This window comes from Chaetodon auriga, chromosome 4 (assembly GCF_051107435.1).
Source record: "Chaetodon auriga isolate fChaAug3 chromosome 4, fChaAug3.hap1, whole genome shotgun sequence".
Lineage (NCBI taxonomy): Eukaryota > Metazoa > Chordata > Actinopteri > Chaetodontiformes > Chaetodontidae > Chaetodon > Chaetodon auriga.
The window spans coordinates 20,867,175-20,890,782 of NC_135077.1; the positions used below are offsets into that span (position 1 = coordinate 20,867,175).

The 23,608-nt window shown below is 44.3% G+C and overlaps 1 protein-coding gene across 1 annotated transcript; it reads right to left on the minus strand.

Moving 5' to 3' along the window:
* Positions 1 to 783: 783 nt before the first annotated feature.
* Positions 784 to 23,075, minus strand: herc3 (HECT and RLD domain containing E3 ubiquitin protein ligase 3). The gene is made up of 25 exons (XM_076727688.1): positions 23,005 to 23,075; positions 21,140 to 21,484; positions 19,139 to 19,298; positions 18,727 to 18,803; positions 17,938 to 18,159; positions 17,432 to 17,523; positions 16,976 to 17,106; positions 16,501 to 16,652; positions 15,780 to 15,853; positions 14,834 to 14,958; positions 14,585 to 14,644; positions 11,982 to 12,093; positions 10,064 to 10,253; positions 9,497 to 9,660; positions 9,236 to 9,349; positions 9,041 to 9,067; positions 8,851 to 8,949; positions 8,534 to 8,704; positions 8,307 to 8,450; positions 7,610 to 7,776; positions 6,510 to 6,576; positions 6,206 to 6,288; positions 4,681 to 4,864; positions 3,703 to 3,805; positions 784 to 3,120 (listed from the first exon to the last, which is right to left on the minus strand). The coding sequence occupies exons 2-25, from the start codon at positions 21,360 to 21,362 to the stop codon at positions 2,912 to 2,914; spliced, it is 3,150 nt and encodes a 1,049-aa protein (XP_076583803.1). The 5' UTR covers positions 21,363 to 21,484; positions 23,005 to 23,075; the 3' UTR covers positions 784 to 2,911.
* Positions 23,076 to 23,608: the final 533 nt, after the last annotated feature.

Below are 23,608 nucleotides of genomic sequence, written 5' to 3' on the forward strand. Positions count from 1 at the left end.
TATTGATTTTCTGTGGCTCAGTTAATCAACCAATAGGACACAACCTCAGTGAAAGGAAGTGTGTTGTGTTTGTTGAACACAATGTTTAGACACACTTCTTTCAGGGCTGACATAAAAATAATTGGATTTAAAAAGGTTCAGGAACGTGTTGTGACGTGTGGACACACATGCACCTGCACACATGCTTCATTTGTTTTTGGTTTTTTTGTTTTTTTTTTGTATTCTAGAGATCAGATCTGAGAAAGAAATGATGACCTGATGCAGACTCGGTCCAGCCTGCATCCTAAAGGCTTTTTATTTTCTATTTCAAAAACTAATTCATTATTATAATGAATGAATGAATGGAAAAATACTTAAATGGGACAAAAACAGCCTCACCACGGGGTCACATGGTCTTCCTCAGCAGGAAGTCACACATTTGTCTTGAAAATGCAGATTATTAATTAGCATTATTTTTCCACCTACCATTGCCCACAACTCAGTGGACCTAATGCTAACTTAAAGCAGGACCTCAGCAGTGACTGAACGTCTCATTAGGACAGGGCTGAGGTCCCCATGAGGACTGCTAGACCTGAAAAGATCTGTGTTTATACCAGAGAGGGCCCCCAATAAAAACACCATCAACACACAAACCTTTCGTTCCTCTGTGCTTATAATGCATTAGCCTGAACCCAAACCTAATTCTAACTTTAACTTTCCTAAGATGTCCCCATTCCGTTCGGTAAGAACACGTGAAACCTGTCCTGCTCGTCACTGTTTGAGCTCACACACTCACCCAGGAACTGAGCTTTCACACTGTTTTATTTCAAAAGTTGGCTGGAACAGAGAGCTTTGTGTAGATTTCAGACAAATATGCAAAAATCACATTTCCAGTAGCACATGAAAAGGTGCAAAACGTCCAGGGCTGCACACACCTTTGCATAGGACCAAAGTCTGCAGGAGAAACGAGCTTTGACTGGACTAATACTGACTGGACATGTAGAACCAGTGTGTACATGCAGTATAGAGCTAAGCGAGAGAAGAGTCCAGTGTTTAAGACCTTTAGGAGAAAAGCCCAGAGTCATCAGCACATTTCTGGGCTCTTCCAGCTTCTTATTGCTTAATAAACGTGTCGGTGTGACCTGCAGGTCAGGACACATGCAGTCACTTACTGTGTGAAGTCACGTCTACACCACCGTCATGTATGAAATATATAAAAAAATATATATAGAAATGCAAGACCGTTTCACACACTTCACGCCAAAGCACGACCTAATTCAACATCATTTTGGATTAAGAAGTTTGACTGTAGGAATAAACAGAGCTTCAGGGCAGGTTTGGAACAGCTGATATGATCGATACAGTTCGTCAATTCACTTTATATCTATAGATACTGAACAGCTCGTGTGCCCACACTGTTAAATATGCACGTTATCACCCGGCCACAAACGTCACATTTTAATTATATGCAACTGGCCAATAAACTAATTACAATTACTAATTTTTAATGATTATATATTAAGTTTTCAACAACATTTGAGGACGCACGCATTCCCTTTCTGGCGGAGCATTAGCATGTTAGCTCCGTTAAATGTGAAGCTACAGCCCGCTAGCTTAGCCTAGCTAAAAAGACTGGGAACATTGGGAAGGAAAGTCTGGCTCAGTTCAGCGTGTACGAAATCTGCCATCTAGAAACTCCAAAGCTCACTAATTAATACATTAGATCTCATTTATTAAATCCGTGCAAAGAACCAAAGATAAAAACGCCAATTCTCCGTTTAGCACGAATTTGTGTATCGACGCCATATAAAACGACGAATTATCGTTTTCACACCTACACGTGCTTTGAACGTGTTAAACAAACGAGATATAACGCATTAACTTAAGAGCTTTTGTTGCCGTTGGACGGAGCTAGGCTAGCTGTTTATGCTAAGCTAAGCTAAGCTAACCGGCTGTTAGCATCAAGCTTTTCACCCAACTCTCCTCCAGAAAGCTCATAAACGTATTTTCCAAAATGTCAAGCGTTTAAATGACAATCAGGATTTTGCTTTCACTCAAGGACATGCATACAGACAACAGCCATTAAAAAGAAGTCTGAAAGTCAGCTTTTCATGTAGGTTTGGCTGTAGAAGGCAACACTGTTGAATGCAGGTTCAAGACACAGTCAGCTGCTCTGAGATGATCACAGCTGAGAAGGAAAAGAAGGATCTTAAATAAAATCCAAATGTCTCATCCTGCACCCTCCTGCCTGCTGGACACTGTCCTTCAGTCTCAGCCAGAGGACATGCTGGTGTCCACATTTAAAAGGATCAGCGGACAAACGCTCCTCCCAATGTCAAGGGTAAAGATTATATTCAAAGTGATATTTACATACATATATATATATATATATATACACAATTTTATTTTGTCGAAAAATAACCACTCTATTTAACAAATCAAAAGTAACAAAAAGCAGATATATTGTCTCAAGGTAATAACATAAGTCTTAAAAAGGTGAAAAATAGAATTTAAGGAGCTGAATATAAAATACACTGCTGTGCAAAAAAAAAAAAAAAAGAAAGAAAAGACATAAATAAAACTACGCCAACACCCAAAACCAGAGTTTCTCAACCTCCTCTGGTCTCTGGTGTCAGGTCCCAAAATGTTTCTGGTCCTTTTCTGCAGCCGTGTTTTATTTCAGGGCTGTGATATATTAAATAAATATCAAACATCTTCCAAATGGTCCTAAAAGGTTGAGAAACTCTGCCCAAAGCCACGAAAACAACGACACTCTGCATGTACATACATAGACCTTTCAGATTCAAGATGCTTAACAATCTCGTGCAGCGTGTAGAGAGCGCGCCCCCCCCTCCCCGTCGCGCTCCTCTGACACTGACGTGATGGTGTATTGCTGTTAAAGTGCATTAAAACTGCTGCAGATCTTTCCTCCTCAGACCAGGCTGAAGCCCTCGTACTGCTCCACGGCCTGAGTGAGGCGGCGGCGCAGGATCTCTTTGGTCTGGTAGCGGGGCATGTCGAGCAGGTTGTAGCAGGTGTGGGCCACCGGCAGGTAGTGCTCCTCCGCTGTGGTGGACTGGATGACGATTCGCAGGCTCTCCATGCCGTGGATGGGGATCCGGTCGCTGCCGGTCAGGAACACTGCAGGCAGGACAGACAGAGGACAGAGTTACGATCAACTGTGTGAAAATCCTCCTGAGCTCCACGAATGGCCCCAACAGATCTGGTATCAATATTTGAGAGTTTTAAAGGATTTGATAATAAAATGAACCAATATTTTTTATATAAACACATAATCTAAACAAATATTTTGAAAGGATCCCTTAAATTTGACATTTTACACGTAAAGACCAGGCTTGTCAGCACCCTCCAGTGGACGAACAGTAACAGCGACACTGTTTGTATGTTGGCAAATGCTGCAAATCAGAGTGGAAGTGATCACCACGTGGGTTTTTTTGCCCTTTTGCAGAGTTTACAGTATGATCAGATGCGACTGTGGGAGCTAGCTTAGCATAAACACTGGAGACGGGAAACAGCCAGGCTCTGTCCAAGGGCCACAGGATCGAACTACCAGATCGACCTAATTCTGCTTGAATCTTCTTTTCAGCTCCCACCACACCGGAGTGAGATCCATCCTCCACAAAGCTCTACTGTCAACATGTTGGGGCGTCAGTCGGTGTGTGGAGACATGTGAGGGTGAGCGTAGGAGAATTAAACACTTACGTAAGAACTGCTTCTTCTTTTCCAGAGGGAACTCGTGGAAAACCTCCCAGAACAATCTGACTGTTGGATGAGTGGCTGTGTATTCCCCCTTGTAAACGGCGTTCTGCAAAGGGAAAAACGTGGAGATGAAAAGATTTTTCCTGTTTGATCAGGACTAAAACGTCTGACATTTGTGCAGCACTGATGAGGAAAAACAAATTCCTCAGAGACATGCATGCTAAAGAACTTTTTCTCCAAGTTCTTCAGAAGAAACTTACACAAATTTCAGGCAATTTCTCATTTTTGCTTTGTGTGATTGCTTACATAATAATCCCTGTGATGTGATGTAATCTGCACATCAGAGACCTTCAGGGAGCTGATATCACCACTAAAATACGTGAAACCAAGAGCCAAGACATCCCATCTTTGTTCAGATCCAAACAGTCACATCACCACATTAACTGTTTTAACTGTTTCTTTGCTTCGATGCCTTCTGAACATCTGGAGTCGGGTCGGGGACAGCAGATGAGCATCAATCTTCTAATCTAATTCTGGCTCATTTACAGATTATTTCTGTCTAAAATGATGCATTTTAAAAAGGAAAATAATCTAATGATTGAAATCTATTTCAGGATTTTATTTATTCTTTTTAAATATATATTGTTAACAGTTTTAACTCTCTGCGTAGCTATTTTTACATTAGCCTTGACTGCGAATGCTAACATGCTAACACACTAAACTAAGGCGGTAAACATTATGCCTGCTGAAGATCATTGTGAGCACATTAGAATGCTAACATTAGCATTTAGCTTGAAGCAGCTAGCTGTTCGTATGGCTGTTGACTCTTAGTCTCTTTTAATATATTTATATTCAAGCTCGTGCTGCTGCTTTCTTGGCCTGGACGCTCCTGTCAAAGAGATTATTTTAGCAGTGCTAACAGCGTGACTCTACGGATGGTCATGTCGGCCAGTCCGTCAGCTTTCTAACGCCCACACTGACCTTCTCCATCTCCTCCCAGTTGTAGTTATTGTTGCCGACCACCATGGCCATCAGCTCAGAGGGCTGGAACAGTGACAGGATCTCCCCCCCGCACACCTTCAGGAAGCCCGAGGAGAAGGCCGAGTACTGCTCCCTCACCGAGTCCGAGAACACGTAGAGCAGGTAGGCCTCCACAAACTCCTTCCTGAAACACACACGTCACACACGCACACACATCACACAGAGTGCGTAAACACTCAGGTCATTAATTTGATCTGTGCAGCAGCTGCATCCTCCAATCAGTTTATATGGAAAGAATTTACTCAGACTTCAAGGTGTGACTGTAAACACTCACTTCCTCCTCCATTGTGTTTGTGTGTATATGTGTGTGTGTGTGTGTGTGTGTGTGTGTGTGTGTGTGTTCGCACGCTGTACTGCAGAGCTATCACATGTTTTCCAGGCTCACAGGAGTTCATCTCCATCCAGCCTGATCTGAGTTTGTTCAGTAATCTCTTCGGCCCTGCTGGATGCAGCCGTGAGTCCAAATGATGAATAAAACACCCGAAACATTTCCAGTAGATTTAATGTTGCGGCCATAAAAAGCATGGCAGCAATTTACTTTGAATGAATTCACTAAATAAAAACGTGTCCTGTCGCCTCAGTGAAGTGTTCGAACGAGTAGACACATAAAATAAAGTGTCTGTAAAATACTGTGTGGGACACGTGTCAGATTCTGAACTCACAGCTGCATTAGATATGAAACCTTGACCAAATATGTCTCACTGATGTGTTAACTCTGATGACAGGACTGCACCTATTCTGCATCTTATCTGTTTTATATTTGCCGTTTCACTCGCCGTGACATCACGTTTAAAGAGGGAAATCTTGAAAATAAGGAGGCGAGATGCTGAGTGTGTGCACACATACGAGTGCGACCTCAATAAGCCACAAACGTAGTTCATGTATTCATCCCCTGAAGTGTGACGGACAAATCATCTGTCTGACAAACGGACCTTCAGCCTAAATCCTCTGTCAGCGTGTGATTGTGGATGTTTTATACTGCAGCGACAACCATGTTCTCTATTATATCTGCTGTTCCACTTTCATATCTGGGTGTTGAGGAGATTTTGCAGGAGCAGCTGGGGTCAGCGCCGCTCTCGCCATCTGCTCAGCACCAGACACGTTGACGCCGCCCGACCCTCAGCCTCCCAACGACTCCTCCACATGATGCTGTAATCAATGCTGGCGGCACAGGGACGGGCTGAAGGAGTGGGAAAACACATCACACCAAAATCAATCTGCCTTCTGTGTGTTTTCAGCAGAACGTGACCTTCAGTAGGGACAAAGGGCCGCGAGCTGCCGGCTGTGTGAGCACATGATAATCTCAGTGCTGGAAAAAACATATTAAAAACCCTCATCGGTTTATCTTCCACAAAGAACAGAGTGTGGAGCACCAACAGGTTCATGAGACGAGGTCGTTTCAGCGGGACGCGGCGTGAAGGACGAGCTGATTAGTGATCGAACGTTTGATTGGTCGCTGCCTCACCTGTTGTTTTTGTCCACACTGATGCTCTCTCCTCCAGGTATCAGCTCCTTCACCTCGGTCATCCCGTAGTTCTCCCTGGTGATCTGAGAGGTGAACACAGCACCAAGCCTTTGTTACATTTCAGCAGGATTTGGAGGATCTTCTTTCAGTTTAAGGGTAAATCAGGTGACAGTTATGTCGTCCAGTACTGAAGGACGGACTGTCACGTTACTGGTTTTGGTATTTTAATGGGATTTGTTGACAATAAGAAAAATCTGACTTCATCCTTAATGATGGCCTTTAATGAGAGAACAAAGTTACTCACAGCAAAGTTGAGAAGAAACGTCTCCTCCACGTCACCTCCTTCGTAGTCTAGAAGTTGTTGTAAACTCCTGCAGAGGAACCATGAACACATGATCATGACAGTGAGGGGAAACACAGGCTAATCATCCTGTCAGTGTGGGCTGTAAAACTAATCAAAGGCTGGAATCACCGAAACTCACATGAAGGACGTGAGAGGAAAACCAATGAACGCTGAAATAAATCCTTCATGTTAAGATACACACATTCACCTTTAACTAGCCTTTTATTAGCATGCAGATCAGGAGCATTTTGGCTCTTTGTGAGTTCTTATAAAACATTAATCAATGACCATATTCTACAGCTGCTAATATGCTAACATAAAGTTCAGCGGATCTGTGGGTCACACGCCTGTTTTTCGACCTTGGCGGACGGTTTCTTGCGTTCACCTGTCGTCCCAGGTTTCATCTGTTCCTGCTTGACTTTTGAAATGAAACCCAGAGATCATCTGTGCCTGTCCTGCAGCTGTCGTGCTAATGCTGGATATTTACCACCAACTTTCAGGGAAAGAGAGCGAGCCGGGTGGCAAAGGAAACGCTAGTAAGTGAGAGAAGATCAAATACCATCGCCTCATGATTGACCTCACCGACTGGACTGAGGTCATCCTGCTCTATTTAAAAAAACTACATGTTAAACAGTCTCCTCTCTTTCTTGTCGGTGTGAAACTTTAGGACCATCACAATAAAAGGGCAGCATATAGAATGTTTTTCCAGATCATGTCTTTGCAGCCGAGTCGTCTCTGACGGCAGCACTTCGCTTTCAGAGGACTAATCTGAAAATCAATACTCAATACACATGAAGAGCCGGTTTCTCTGTGTGTGTCTGAGCACAGCAGGATTTGAGACTTGCTTTATAATTTTACACAATTTAGTTACATTTGTGGACTAACTCTCTCTTTGAGGCTGTTTTGGTCTCTTTAATATGACCCAAACCCACAAGAAGTTCCCAATTTCAGACCACTGCACCACAAAATCATCTCCAGCAGGTGCAAAAAAACCAAAACAAAGCCACCGTGTGAGAGCACGAGGAGGGCAAATGTCCTGCACGGCTCAGAGGACACGTCACCTGGCCTCGGTGGGCGAGAGCTCTTTGAAGTCCTCCAGCGTCGGCGAGACGTCGAGCAGCTTCTTGTAGAGCGCCAGAGGGAAGTGGAGGTCCACCACGGTGGAGTTGTAGATGGCCAGACCGCAGATGATCCCGATCAGGTGAAACCAGTTCTGCTCCACAAAACACTGCAAACAAACACGAGGAAAATGTGTCACTGCCGCCTTTCTGGCTGCTTCTCAGCTGCAGCTGTCCAACACGGAGCGAAGCAGGTGAGGAGACGAACATAAAGATGCTTAAAAACTTCAGCGGCAGCGTCTGAGTCAGCCTTAACTCTACATTTCACTGACGGCACTGACGAATGACGTGTTGCTGCCTCTCATCCACAGAGAGTGTAGAAAAGCCTTTATCAGGGTGGAAACGTCTGCATGTCTTTGGCTCTATGCTATGTTTCAAGTGGAAGCTAAAAAGACGACTGATGACGGCTGAGCCGAGTGTAAGACCACGACATGAGGCTGAAAGCTCCATTAAAAAGATCAGTCAATGGCCATTTGTCAAACTACTGTTTCACAACTTAAATGTGCAGGTGGAATCAAGGAGGTGCTGAACCGTCAGGCTGGATTAAATTATGGATTTTAATCCATAATAATATGTTTCCAGCTGTAGCTTCTTATTAAGAGTACGTTTACACCATTAACACAGGGCTGGACTCACTCACTTTGTCTGAGAACCACAGCAGGTTGGACTCTTTGTAATGAGTGAACATCCCATAAACAGGATCCATCAGCTCCTTTAACAGCAGCAGGAAGAACTCTTTAGTTACTCCGCCTGCGTCGACGGCCTCCTCCCCGTCAAAGATCACCTGGAGGACGGAGACGAGCAGATCAGACGCAGCACAGACGAGCAGGACTGCAGCTGCCTCCACAGCTCAGGTGTAGCTCTCACCTTCAGCGGCTTCTTGAGGTCCACGTCAGAGTACATGGTGAGCTCACGCAGCGTGTCACTTACTAAATGGTTCCTGCGCACATGGAGCACCAGGTAAGGGTTCCTAGCGAGGTGGGGTTCCAGCGTGAGCAGCATGAAGACATTGTGAAGGTTTGCACCGCTTACTGCCATCTGGTTAATGTCAGAGGTCAAGGTGGGAAAAGCAGGAAAAAGACAACAATTCTTTAACTGCAAAATAAATAAAACCTTCATCATTAAACCCAAATCAGAGACTGGACTGAATGAAACCATGAGAGAAGAACTCAAACAGCAGATACCTGCATCTGCAGCTCAGCGTCTGTTTGCAGCATGGTTGTCTTGGCTTGAGCGTTCAGTATGAACGGGTAGGCACATAGGTTGACTGAGGGGAAGTCACTCTGCGAGGAACAAACACACTCACTGCACTGACAGCACTCAAAAGGCTCAAATCAATCAAAGCTGACGACGTTCAATCCTTGAATCTCGTACCTGTGAAGGCGACGATGATCCCACTTTCTAGAAAACAGAACAGAGAGGAAGTCATTTCAGATGACATGAACTCAAACGGGAATAAGATTGAAGTAGAATTACTGCCTATGACGGCCAATCAAATCACAGTTTGCGTCCACGTCTGTCCACACTCTGGTAATGTATGCAGTGAAGTGAAACACCATCAGTACTCACAATCTCGGCTTTACTCAGAAACCACTTGAGGTAGTCTTCCTGGATGTCCACCAGGCTGGTGATGTCAGGGATGTAAAAGCGGTTGTACTCCACGTGGCGAGCCTTCAGGTTCACCTGGTGAAACGGAGCAAACAGCTGCGTCAGAGCCACAGGTGCTCAGCCGTCTACAGGTCTACAGATCAGCTCCAGGAAACGCACGCGTCCTCCTCGGGCCGTACTGAGGGACGCGTTTACAGGGACAGCGGCGACCTGTGTGGATACCTTGTGGAGTTTCTCCAGCAGCCTCAGCGTAGCCACAAAGTAGTTCTCGTAGAAGACGGGCACGAGCAGCGTCTTCCCTCCCGTTAGCATGAACACAACGATGCTCTTGTACATGTCGACCATTCTGGTGAAAACGCTGCCATCCACAAAGCACCACCAGTTATCTGCAGACACAAAGAAAAGGTCAAAGTCATCATCAGACGTCATCAAACAGTATTTGAGTAGAATCGTGGTGGAGCATTAAATGACAGTGTGCTGCGAGAAGCCTGCTGATTGGCCAGTTTCTGATTTGTATTTTTAATCGTTGGTGTTTAAATTAAGAGCAAAAGGTTTCCAGTTGGTGCAGAGCTGGTTTTTCTCTGTGTGCGTCCCCCTCTCTCACACTGAAGGTCGGCCACTGCGGACTGAACTTCCCCTCAGCGAAGAGAACGTCTGATTTTAAATATCTGTAGGTGACGAGCTAAGAGTCATGTAGTGTGATGTCACATGGTGCCATGTTGTTTGACATGACAGGATGTCAAAGGCGACTTCAAATGGTTCAATCGTGTACACGTGCAGGTATGATACCCAATACTTTGCTGGGGTTGGCGTCTAAACGGAGGATGGCCATTGCCAGGGGGATGGTGAGGCGGATGTAGTTCTTGGAGTCCTGCAGGGCCGGGTACTCGGACAGGATGAGGTAGATCCTCATGGCCTCGACGTCCGGAGGGGAGCGCGGCAGCTGAGGGATCAGCAGACTCTCAAAACTCTTGGTGGCCTAAACAGAAACAGAGCAGACATGTTGTTTATGTAATGAATGAACCAAAGGCAAAATGTTCACTGTTTCACAGAGAGAGGCATTTCAAATGTAGCATATTATGGTATGTTCATTTGAAAGCTAATATCATTAAATAAATCACACAGATTCATGGGAAATTTTTTCTGTTCCACTCGGGTCAACTCGGCAGCGGGAGAAAAATTGTCAGTAAATTTTGGGAGAGGCTTTTAGTGGTTTGGAACGAGGCCTTGGTCTACAAACAGATTATAATTCATGTTGGTTTGAGGTGCAGAAAGCCCAAACCTAACATTACCGAGCTAATGTTAGAGGTTATGACTCAGCAGCTTTTATCCATCTGCAGCAGGACATGATGTACTTTCTAAACAAGGCCAGTGTTCATGGATTGAGAGAGACGTTTGGGACGCTGTGTCAGACATAAACAAAACACAATGTGATGATTTGATCATCAACATAACTCCACCGATTTCTGTAAATATCTTCTTATTGTGAATCTGATGCAGCAACACGTTTCACAGACTGGGAAAGATGTGGAACGCTCCAAAAACACCTGTTTGGAACATTCCACAGGTAATCAGGCTCATTGGTAACAGGTGAGAGGATCATGATTGGGTATGAAAGGGGCATCCTGGAAAGGCTCAGTCGATCATAGAGGATGGAGCGAGGTTCACCACTTTGTGAACACATGACTGGATGAAGGACATGAACACATGAACTCAGAGACACTTCAGAAAACTGCTGTCAGTAAACACAGTTTGATTGTAAATGATTACATCCTGTCTTTATCTCTGTTTTACATAAAGTTGTGACTTTTTGGAATCAGGCTTGTATAACCAGCCAGTGCTGTGTCACTATCACAATGTTCCTCCTTAAACTGCTGAGTCATGTTCAGGTATGTTTTTGTGGTTTTTGGTATTTGGACATTTTGGCTCTGAAGAAAATCAAAACAAACACTTTCTACTGTGTGATGTTCATGTCTACGGACTCACAGTGACTCTGTGTTTGGGAATTGTTTTAGATTTGAATCGAGGCTCTGAAAGCGGTGACCTTTAATCCCCGAGGACACGACCAGCGCTGAAGAGTTTGCTTTAAACCTGCTTTCATTGCCTGTTTTTGGCCAGCTGGGGGCAGTAAACACATCCGACTTAGTTATTCTGAATGCAAATAACTTGTTTAATGATCCAGCAGACACAGAGTAACATGAGCACTGGTTTGGAGCTGTGTTTGTGTGTTTGTGTCCACCTGATGAAGGTCTGACATTTACATATTAGTTGTGCTTTGGTCTCCACCTTCAGGCTGCTAAATGCTCCAGTGTTCACCTGCCGGGCGCTAACTATCCATCTGCTGTTCGGTGCTGAGCAGGCAGAGTAGTGGATTTATCAGAGGTTTTATTTTACTGAAAGCAGCTGAGAGAAGGAAGAGTGAACTAAAACAGTAAAACCAAAACAGTGAGCTGAAAGACGCCAAAACGCTCTTTAAAGACCCCAAACCACGAACAGCGATCGTCGTTTTCTTCTTCAGACAGTGACTTAATTAAAGCTGCTGAAGATTTACAGCCGTTATCTCTCTGTTTCTGCTCGAGAGGGAACGTGAGGCACTATAAGAGGCTTTAGAAACTCAACGTTTACGTCGTTGGAAGGCAGGAAACTGGGCGCTAAAAGAGAAAAAATAAAAATGTTTTTCACTTGAACGCAGTTTTTAAGTGGATACCTGCTCCAGGAGTCCAGAGAAAGCCGGTTTGCTGAGCGTCGCAAACAGCATCCTGACAGAGTTCAGGTCAATGCCCGGGATCTTTGGGTTGGTTTTGAAGTGGGCATCATCGCTGAGGAGGCAGACAAACATATGATTATGTGTTTATCACGTCTGACGTCTCACAGGAGGAAAACGGGTCAGGGCTCAGGTTCAGGGACTTAATGTAAAACGCACACGTTACTTTGGATTAAACGGCGGTCTGTCAGAGTGTCACGTGGAAGGTCAGCCGTGAGCCAAGTTCACTGATGTGCTAATTCTCAACGCTCGCGGCCATAAACACACACACAACGCACAGCCTGAAGGTATTTAAGTCAATCCCTAAGCAGATCTCCTCTCCAGCCTGGAGCCAATGATAAACGTGTTCACCGCCGCCTGCACAAAACCCCTCAGCATGAAGGACAGCAGCAATCTCCAGTGTAAGCCATCATATTGTGATAGGGCAGGTTTTATTTAGTCATAACACAAATACATCAGATCTGATCTCCTAAAGACTGTTTGCCAAACACAAAACACTGATGCTGATAATACGCTGAGAACACGAGCGCTGACCCAGTTCATTCTGAGAACCAGACGAGGCCCTCTGGGTGGAAATGAAGCAGCAATACGATGAAAATGACCACAGGTTTGACTGGAGTTACTGGAAAACAAGCGTCCACTAACTTAATGATATGTCCGCATGTGTAGGTGTGCGTGTGCCCTCATAAAGAGTCACTGTGGGATCAAATGTAATCAGTTCACGTCTCACTCTGCGCTGCCGCCCGCGCTCTCTAACTTGTCACCAGCAGTGGAAGACTCCAACCAGACTGAGTGCAAAAAGTACAGAAAGTAAAAGTACTCATTGTGCAGAATGGTCCATGTTAGATTCATACATATATTACACTTAATTATTGATGAGTAAGCATCACTTGAATGTTGCAGCTGGTACAGGTGGGTCCTCTATCTACAATGACACAGCTCAGTTTATTTGTTGATTAGATTTTGTATTAATAATCTGAATCTGCACAGACAGAAAACTACAATATTTGCCTCTGAAATGTAGTGGAGAGGTTTTAAGTTGCATAAAATGTACCTTAAGTATAGTACTTTATGTACAGTAATGGTTTCATGAGAAAAGGGGCTGACAGCCGACTCCAGGTGAGTCTCTGTTGTTTCAGTAGACACAGCAGAATAAAGGACTTCGTGTTGTCTCCACAGGTCTGTTTTCCACAGTTCATTCCCTGAACACGATAAATATCTGCTGTCGAGTCTGTCCTCAAAGACTCACCCGTCCTACACACACGGAGACATGTGGAGCCTCACAGACGTCAGTGAGCGCACAGATAGCATCTGTCCCACGTTTCGGTGAGAGGACGATGCACCATGACAGCATGAGACGAGTGTGAGGTCCCTGCTGGATCAGTTCCCAGGAGTCTGGATTTCCTACGAGTCTGCGCATTCAGCCACACGGTTTGTGGCTGCGCAACATGTATTTCTTCTATTTCATCACTTCATTCTAGTTAAGCTCTAATAGAAATATATTTGGAGCACAAACAGATTTTTCTCACTCAGCAGTTTGACATTGTGGTGATTTGCTGTGTGCAGGAGAGATTCGGTGGGTTTGATGTGACGACAGTGAGTACTGTCTGTAACCCGCCTGGAACGAGTCACACAGTGACAAAGCAGGTACAGGTAAACACAGCAAACGGTTCTTCTGACGACTGTGTGACTGTGAGAAGAGAGAAATGTCTGATTCTAACCAGCATCTGTCATCCTGCAGCCTGCAGCCTGAACGCAGGGCCTCTTTTCTCTCCATGACAGCATGTCAGTGCTTCATCTACAGTCCTGAGCTGACACAGCGCAGTTATGTCCACAACATCCACTGTGATCACTTTCATTAAATCTTACATAACCACGAGGCTGTTCAGTTCCAGCTCACATCTATTTATTATCATTTTTTAAAGGTGAGTTTCCCTGCAGTGATCGCTGAGTGCTTCTGTTTTCTGATTCTCATTTCAATCAATCAGCAACGGATGAAGTAGTCAGATCCTTTACTGAAGTAAGAGTACAAATACTTCACTACGAGTTAAAGTCTGGCATTTAGAATCCTACTTAAGTACAAAAATATGTGGATGCAGCATTTCAGTGCTGTAGCTGGTCGAGCTGGAAGCAGGAGTGAAGTCCAGTGGGGTCCCTCCAGAGGGCCTTCAGATAAATCTGAGGGTCTTCTGCATCAAGCAGTTATTTAAATGAAAGCATGTGAGGAGAGTAGAGGGGGAATACTGCTTTGGTGGAAGTGCTGATAAATCACAGACATCTGGAGCGTCACAGGGGCCCCAAAACGACACTGAGGGAACCACTGGTTTCATTTTTAAAAAAGATGATCACATGTGCTTTATGTAGAATCTTAACCTGAAAAGTATTAGTTAATGCAGCTGTAGTGGAGTAAAAAAAATGCAGTATTTCCTTTGGCAAGTATAAATTAGCAAAAAATAGAAAAAATCTGATATTAACGTAAAGTACAAGTACCTCAAATAGTACAGTACTTGAAAGCTTTAAAAGACGTAAAGGTGGTGTTTGCGTACCTTTGGTCCAAGAAGCTGGCGTTCCAACAAGCCGTAGAGGAGAGCTGAATAATGATGTCACTGTGTGAAAACATGAACAAGACCAACAAGCACAGACGTCATTAAAACAGAATTAATTTTTAAAACAATCAGTCTTCATGTGGAAATATCACCAATAAAACAACATGAACACTGACATCTACAAGACAACGAACATCTTTATGTACAGTACAATTCATTTCAAATGAGAGCGTTTATGACTCGACTTACTTTGTGACACTTGAATCTGTGTTGTACATCAGCTTTAGCCTCCATGAATTTAATCTTTCATGATTGATCGGGGATATTGATTTATTGATATTAATCACTCTGAAGTCTTCTGGGGGGACAAAACTCTGCAGAGAGGAAGATAAACAGAGACAACACGGCAGCACTGTCACAAACACAACCAGGGTTGTTTGCACTGGTACTTCCACTGTGTGTGTGTGTGTGTGTGTGTGTGTGTGTGTGTGTGTGTGTGTGTGTGTGTGTGTGTGTGTGTGTGTGAGACAGCTCAGCACAGACACATCTGGGCTTCAGTCTGGGTTGTGTCTTTTTCCTCCATGAAGATAAAATAAATGGGCCACGCCTGACGTCTAAATATTTGGGGCTGAGCGGCTGAATGTGTGTTATGTTGTTATCAGCTCACATTCCTGACAATTTGCAGGATATTTGCAGCAGACACATGTTCCACAGAGAGAACAGCTCCAACCTGAGAGCTGGTAACACTCTAGACATCAACGCCCCCCTGTGGTGAAACGCCGAACTGCTTACAAGGACAGCGCTACTAAAAGAGAGATTATCTGGGTATAATTTTTAAAGTAAGCTACGTGTTTTCAAACTGTTTCAGCTTTGAATCAGCGCTTTTGTGTTGTAATCATGATTAGGTTAAAGACTGTGTTGGGTGTTTGGTGCTTGGGAATAAATATATTAAACGGACTGAAGGTTTACACCTCCCTTTGCGTGACATATTTCCTGCTTTATAACTTGTGCAGTAAAATGCCAATTAAGTTGCTAAACAGCAGATAGTGCTGCAAAAGGCATGCATGTGGGAAAATGATGCTGTGAAGAAAAACTGCAGGACTAAAAGGACAGATCTGAAGTCAGCTGATGCAAATATAACAATAATAATAACACAAGCTACAGAAAGCAGTTGACTTAAGTCTGTATCACATACCTGTTCATTAGCATACAATAAGAAACTGTGGTCTCCTCCGCAGATGATTTTGGTCACTGTGTATTGTTTTGAATCTAACAAGAGAGGAAAGAGAAACAGCACATGTTTACTGGCCAACATTTCATCACAGTTCATCAAAGAGCTGCTTGTCTGCATGAAATTATGCTTTCCACATATACTTGACCTTCAACAGTCTGATATTCCAGACGGAAAGATTCTCCTGTTCTCCACTGGATTATATTATCAGAAACACTTTGATAATTCCACTAAAACACAAACCACGGCGGCTTTTCTCCAGACACTTTCATCGATTGTTTTGGAGCTTTTCTCATAGCTTTCGTTGCAGTTTGTTAAGCAAAGTCGGTCTTTGATCCTCAGATGTATTCCTGCACATCAGCACTGCCACACCCAGCGTCACACTCAAAGTACCTGGAAGCTCGTCTGCTACAAACTGGACATTTTCCTGCCGTCTGAGTGAAAGCTGCAACAGGCTGTTATTTGCTAATTGCACCATTTTATGCCGTCTAATTAGAGGCCAGTGTGGCTTCTGGTTTGGAGCTCTCTGAATGTGACTGTGTCGGCCTTTAAAAAGGATTTTGTACGTCTGGACACATACTGCTACACGGACAACACAAGTACTCATGAATGAGAAAATGTCACCTGGAGCAGCCACAGTCATATTCATATGCACAGTAAAGAGAGCGCAGAGTCTGCTGCTTACCTGTTCCTTGGAAATTTCCAGTCAGAAAACTGGCCTTGACAGGAAATGGGCTTCTGGCATCTCCCAGTATTCCTGTGCCCAGCTGGCCATGGCTGTTACAACCAAACGCATACACCACACCAGAGGAGGGGACGAACGCCAACGTGTGGTGCCTGACGAAAGGACAGAGCAGCGAGAGCTTCTATACACTGAGTTTATCAGTGAGGCCTCAGCGGTCGAGTTTAAGACAATTCAACATCTTTAGTTTGTTGATGCTGAGTCAGAAAGGTGCTCAGAAACTCTACAGCTGGCGTTTGTGTCTGTGAATATACCTTTAAAGTTAATGTGGGGCGATACAACAACACCAGTAACTACAGCAACAAAGAGCTTAATCACACAATGTGAGCAAAGGTCAAGCTTCACAAACGCAGAACGACAGTGAGCAGCATCAGACTGAACCAGGTTAAAGGCTTAACAGGTTTAGAACGGAGCGTACCTGCCGCAGGTGATCTGGGACACCTCGGTGCCCATCAGCTCCAGCACTCTTCTGGGTAAAAGTTCATTATTGGTGGAGCCGTGACCCAGCTGACCCCACGAGCCGTCACCAAACGTGAACAAGCCGCCATCCTGCCAGAGGGACAAATCGCTTTCCTTTAGTTGTGGTTGTTTGACACAGTGACTCTGAGTTCAGTGATGCAGTTAGTCAGAGTAAAATATTATTTTTCTCAAGGACCACACGTGAGGCCCATGTGTCAGGTGCTGGATTACAATGAATTCAGTCAATAAAGGTCACCTTGTTTGATATATTCACATGCAACAAGTAGTGAGTCTCTGTGATACAGCAGAAGTACTCTAAGCACTGATGTGCCTGACTCTGTCACAGCAGGACATGTTTACATTCTGTGAATGTTTTCAGCTGAAAGCACACGTGGAGGGTTATCTGCGCTCATACCTTCGTGAGAGCTGCTGTGTGTTCATCTCCACAGCTGATGTGAACAACCTTTTGAGATCTTAAAAATTTGATGTGGCACGGGACAGCGCGGTCTGAGGGAGGGAACACAAACAAGCAAAGCAAAGTCACACTGCTCTTCACTGCGGCCAGTCTGACGACAAACAACTGGTTCGACTGAGGGGAGACTTCAGCCAACGACGGCACGGCAAGGCAAGTAGTCAGTGGCTTCACTGTCCAACAGGGTTTTTAGTTCATTAGGGCAAGTGAAAAATAAAAATGAATGACAATTTGTAACATGCTTTTCAAAACAGGACAAACCACTTCCTGTTCGGGGCCACAGCAGGTAAAACATGGGATGTTTGGTTTGTGTCACGGTTCAATGAAGACGTGTCAGAACAGTAATGTTAGTGCTAGGAGCAGTATCACATCCTCATCTGCACAAAGCTCCACTGTAACAATAACAACAAAACAGCAGCTTCTGCCTTCCCTCTGCAGCTGATTATCACCTTGTTTGTCATTGAGACCCAGCTGTCCAGCTTTGTTCTTGCCCCATCCGAACACAGCTCCGGACAAGGAGAGAGCGAAGCTGTGGTCTCCGCCGGCGGTTATCTTTGCCAAAGGAATTCCAGCCAGAGACTTGAGGGGATGAGGGAACAGCTTGCTGGGCTCCCCCTTCCCAAGTCCGAGCTGCCCGCTGGTGTTCTGGCCCCACGTGAACAGCTGACCATCTGAGAGGGAGACGACAGAGAACAAAGCAGTTAACTGTGAATCTACACTCAGCGTCTCTCTGTAAGCGGTCGTGGTGGTGGACTGACTGGCAGATTTTTAGCAGATCTTCCTGAATGTTTATCCACTCGTAATTCAAACATCCAGGTTGGTGACTCCAATAACGTTCATGCCACTCAGTTTTTAAACAGGCCGACCTCTCTTAGCTTTGAACAGCTTGTGTGCAGACAAACATCTAACCATGGTTGTCCTGGGTGTAAAAATATCCTCTGTGGAATTACTGGATGTGACCGCATGTGATCCAAAATGTCCAGTTTTAACTGTCAATCACCAGTTATTCACAGCCGTCTCCTCGTGCACCTTCAATGAGCAAAGCGCCCTGAAGTTCTGTGAACTGTCTGACAGTCAAAGCCGACGCCTGTCTGAATATTCACACACCAAGTTCCATTTCTTTGAATGTGTCTGTGGTGATTACTGATCATCACTATTTGATTACGAGCTAAATACGGTCTGAGCAGTGCTGCTGTGCTGTGCTGTGCTGTGCTGTGCTGTGATTGTGTCTTTCACACCTCTGGAAAGTGCGATGCAGTGCTGATTCCCACACATGACTTGAGAGATCCGGTGGTCACACAGCCTTTTGACCAACCTATGAAAAAAAAAAGGCCAAAACAATTAACATCCTATATTTTCTCATTGAAGTTACTGATATCATTCATCAAAACAGTCATGAAGGTTTTGCTCTCCTACAGCTGGTATTTAACTGCATCTGAGGGGTTACAAAATTAATAAATTAGGATTATTCTTTACAGTCTAATCATGGGAACAGAATCATTCATAGCATTGTTATTTTGGGTCCCTCCTAATCGAACTGTCGTGCTCATATCCAAACCTCCAGTCTCTTCTAAGTCAGTATCTCGCAGTGTTTTTTCCCTCCTGTCACCCTAAAAGCTTGCGTTCCTTCACGGTACGCTACTCCGTCACCTTGGGATTCGAACAGCCGCCTCTGCCATCCCCAGGCCCAGCTGACCCCCTTCACCGGCCCCCCAGGCGAACACTTGACCCTGCTCGTTCACCACCATCGAATGGGCCCGACCGCACGACACCATTGTTATCTTCTGAGTATCCAGAGCTCCTACAAACTCTGTGGAGAGGAGGAAGAGCTCGTCAGACAACAAAAACAACACGTTCACGTACGCACAGCTTTGATTCGAGAGTGCATGTGCTGTGAAAGGCAATACGGTCAATTTACTCTCCCGATAGATCCGAGCCAACCCAAACCTGTGCTCATACAGGCTCTCACTGTAGTGTAAAAGTCTCCATGCGATGTTCTACATCCGATCATAGAAAATAGAGAAATGCAGTGAGGGGCATGAGTGACGAGTCTGGAAAATTACAAATGCATGATGAAGGTGATTCTGTAGTTTCATCAAGACTTGTCATACGTCTAATCAGCATGGCTCTACATTATCCATGCTTATACGCATAATGAAGTAACTAAACATACATGATGAAGGTCAAAACATTATTAAGTGGAGTGTATGTATATGTATGCATGTAGAAAGTGAAGGGAGTGCTTATACAATGTGTGGGATTTCATTCTAGGCAGTTTCCATCCTACACGGTTGTCACCAAGGTTTTTTTAGGCGTGCAAGAGCCTTCTGCTGAACAGCTCTATTTATTTGCTCAAGGTGCAGTGATTCTTGCATTTATTCATTGTTATTACAGCTTCACCCACATGCATATACGAAGTTAACACACAACACACATTTCCACCCACATGATGCCAACACAGACCCACCACTGTCTGCAACCACTTCACCAGCCATACGACTGCTTCAAACCTACTGGAGATGGTTATGTGCTGCAATGTAATGCTCCCAGTGAGTCCACTCTGACATATGTATATATAAAATATGTATATACTGATCCTCTGCAGTTTGACTTGTATTTTTTAAATGTATGCATAAACCAACTTAATAAGACCCACAAGTTGTGAAATGAAGCTTATAATTTTACTGCATTTTCAGAGAGTTTCTTTCAATTTCAATTTTATACAAAGATGGAGTTGCCTGGAAAATCAGTATGTTGGCATCAAGAAATATTCTCACATGAGGATGTAACTCAATGCTCTCTTGAAGTTAATGTTAGTCAGACTGAAATATTTTAATCACTTAGGAAGTTTGAGATTTGAATCAAAAGAGAAATGAGGCCCAGGTCTGTCATTTGTAAATGTTTGCTGTACAGCAGCTCTGTGGGGCTGAACTTTGTCTCTCTGAGCTGACACATGTTCACCATGACAATGCCTCTATGTAAGCAGGTATGATGTTTACCATGTTCATTAGCTTTGTTTGGCATGCTAGCATGCTAACATTTGCTAAATAGCACCAAACACAAAGTACAGCTGAGGATGAGGGGGATGTCTTTAGCTTTGTAGGTGTTGCTGACCTGATGCTGACCTGATGATGGCGATAGATTAAAGATCAGGATCAAACCAAACCATCTAAATCATGGTGGTGCTAGAGGAAAAGTCACCAGGATCACCAGAGTTTAACACTTTGGGACCTTCAATATTTGTATCTTATTCTATAGAAATCCATCCAATAGATATTTCACTCTGAACCACAAATGTCATCCTCCTGCTGGCACCACACGAAAAGTCAGGGGATCACCAAAGTCTGCAGGATTCATCGATGAATGTCAGTCCAAAATGTCATAGCAATCCATCCAATAGCTGCAGAAACATTTCAGTCTGGGCCAAAGTGTTGGACTGCCCTTTGTACTGGGCAAAAACTGCATTCTGCCCTTTTATTAAGGCATTGATTCAAACACTACCAGCAGACAGCTTTGGTACGTGTTACCTTCACCTGCACTCACACATCTGTTTGGCAGCTTTCCACACACACCTACTGAAGTTACTGCTGCAGGGTGGAGCAACAACCTACACTCTGTCATGATTTACCAAAGGTCACACGGAAAGCTTACCTGGGGAAGTCCCTGGTTTGTCGTGGCCCAGCTGTCCACAGCTGTTAGAACCACATGTGTACACACTACCATCATGCAGCAAGAACACTGAGTGTTGCCCTCCACAGGCGACCTCTTTCAGTCCTCTGCCACTGAACACATGACAGTTCCTGGGCTCAAACATGGGGTTCCTCTCCACACCAATACCCAGCTGTCCATCCTTTGCATTCCCCCAACACAGCATGGTGGCGAGGGGAGAGGGGGTGAGCACCAACCAGCAGAAAGAGTGACGGCCAGGTGGAGGAAGACGAAAACGTTCAGGCTTGAGAGCAGCCCCGCTTTCTCCTCTTCGTGTAACTTCCAACCCTGGAAGAAACCAAAAAATGAACAATTACGTCATCTTGGAACACATCGCTGTGCTCCAGGTGTGCTCCAGGTGTGAACCCCGACACTTTTAAGAGTAAAGATGGTTTAGAGGGGGGCGTGGCTGTGTGTGAGAATGATGTGAGCAGTATGACATGAACAGGAACAGACGGTGTGTTTAAATAAACCCTGTCAGTGTAATCCCAGCTTAAACAGCTCCAAGCAGTCCAATCCACATGCAACACATGCATGTCACTGAGTGAGTTAGCCAAGGCTAATAAACAAAGGGGTTTAGAATAAGACTGATAGCTGCCAAAAAACAGAGCCAGATTCCTTGAATGTGTACAGATACTTGATCATATACTTGACACAGTGACTCATAAGAAAAAACAAACATGATATAAATCTGGAGACAGAAAGAGATGGAGACATGAAGGAAGCTGGGAACCGAATAAACTCACACTGAGGACAATCACAGCTATGATTTAGACGTCTGACTCCAATCTGACCGCTTTCACGTCCATCTGACCCCTGCTGTCTGTCCCACTGTAGATAAGATTTGTGAACATCAACAGTATTTGGTGTTTTATCAGTCCTTTTTCTTATTAACATGTTCGGTGTTCACTTGATTTTATGTCTGACCTTTGTACAGCTTAAACAATCAACACCATTAGCAGCAACAGTCTAATGCTACGCAGCTCAACAGCACAACAATCCACAGCCTCTAAAACGACCCTAAGGTTGAATCAACACCTGTCTAATGCTCATCTACAGCGTCAACTAAAGCTGACCATCATCATCTTCATGAGAGAAGGCAGGTTGTTGTTTTGTTGCATCACCATGAACGCTGCATTATTTTTAGCTTGCGTGCACCTGCTAACCTGGCAAGTGGGAGTATACTGAGAGAGAGGAGGTAAAAGTGAACTGTAAAACCACCGTGAGCACACTGAGCCCCCTGAATAAAACGTGAATAACTCTATTACAGCTCATAGCAGCTCGTTATAACACCCCAAACTTGCTTTTGAGCTCCAGGGAAACAGTTTTGAATGCATGTTTAGTAACGCCGTCTGCTAGCAAACACTGCTATCAGCCTTAAGATATCTTAACATGACAGCCGTTAAGCTAACGGCTAACTTAGCCATGTTAACGAGTGAACTGTACCTGGTCCATCCTCATCAACTGAGGACATTAAGGTAACGTTAGCTTGCTGTTGTGGAGAAAGTGAAGAGGAGGGGACGTGATTAACACGGTGTGCAGGCGTACCGAAATATCTGCACAGTCATTTGCTGGTTGAACACCTCAGTAACGTTAACGGCACCAAAACAGACCGCCTGATGACCCACACCAGCCGATAGAGTTAACAGTTAGCTAATTATCCTTAGCAAGCCGCAGCATCACTGACTGTCAGTCTTATCGCTAAAAAAAACAAAACAGAAATCCATTTAATTAACCGGTGTCTAAATTATTAGTAAAAGGTTGCTGTTCTATGGTCGGTTCGTCCAAAATGAAAACAGATTGTTTACCTGGACAGATGCATCCTGAAATTGGGCGTCAGGTTTCGGTTCAGCTCAGAAAACAAACTAGGAAATGTCACCGCTGCCTACGTCACTGAACGTAATAGGACGGAAAGCCACGATTGGCCCCCGATCAGGAAGTGCAGGTGTTACAACAAATCACATTCTGTGATTTGATTAGTGGTCTCTCTCAGAGTATGTGACACACGACCAGGCTTTCATATGAATACAGGTGAACTTCAGTCAGTTAGGCTTGGTCCCAGTGTCCCCCCCCAGTATATAGATCTCCATTGTAAACGTTATAATTTTATTGAAATGTAGTAGAATGGTAGTATAAAGGAGCATGAAAAGTAAATTCCAAATTCCTGAAAGTTTTAGTTACATAACTGCAGCGCTCTGTAAGAGTAAATGTACTTAATTACTTAGCTATTAGGCTGCTATTGTGTGTTGCCATTTTTATTCAGTTTAAGGTGTTAATTAAAGGAATATTTCACAGAACTAGCCTTTTGACAGTTTTCCATAAGTGTTCACGAGTGGTGGCAAAGAGAGGATGATGTAACTGGGAGTTCATAATGTCACGACAAGTGTTGTATAGATGCCTGGTTTTAGCTTA

Excerpts from the sequence above, each read along its gene's own strand:
- herc3 (XM_076727688.1), bottom strand. The coding sequence starts at position 21,362 with ATGCTGTGTTGGGGGAATGCAAAGGATGGACAGCTGGGTATTGGTGTG. Across the intron at positions 16,653-16,975 it reads TCCCAGATCACCTGCGGCAG|GCACCACACGTTGGCGTTCG; the intron begins GTACGCTCCGTT and ends TCCTTTCGTCAG. Across the intron at positions 4,865-6,205 it reads AGTGTGGACAAAAACAACAG|GAAGGAGTTTGTGGAGGCCT; the intron begins GTGAGGCAGCGA and ends TGTGTGTTTCAG.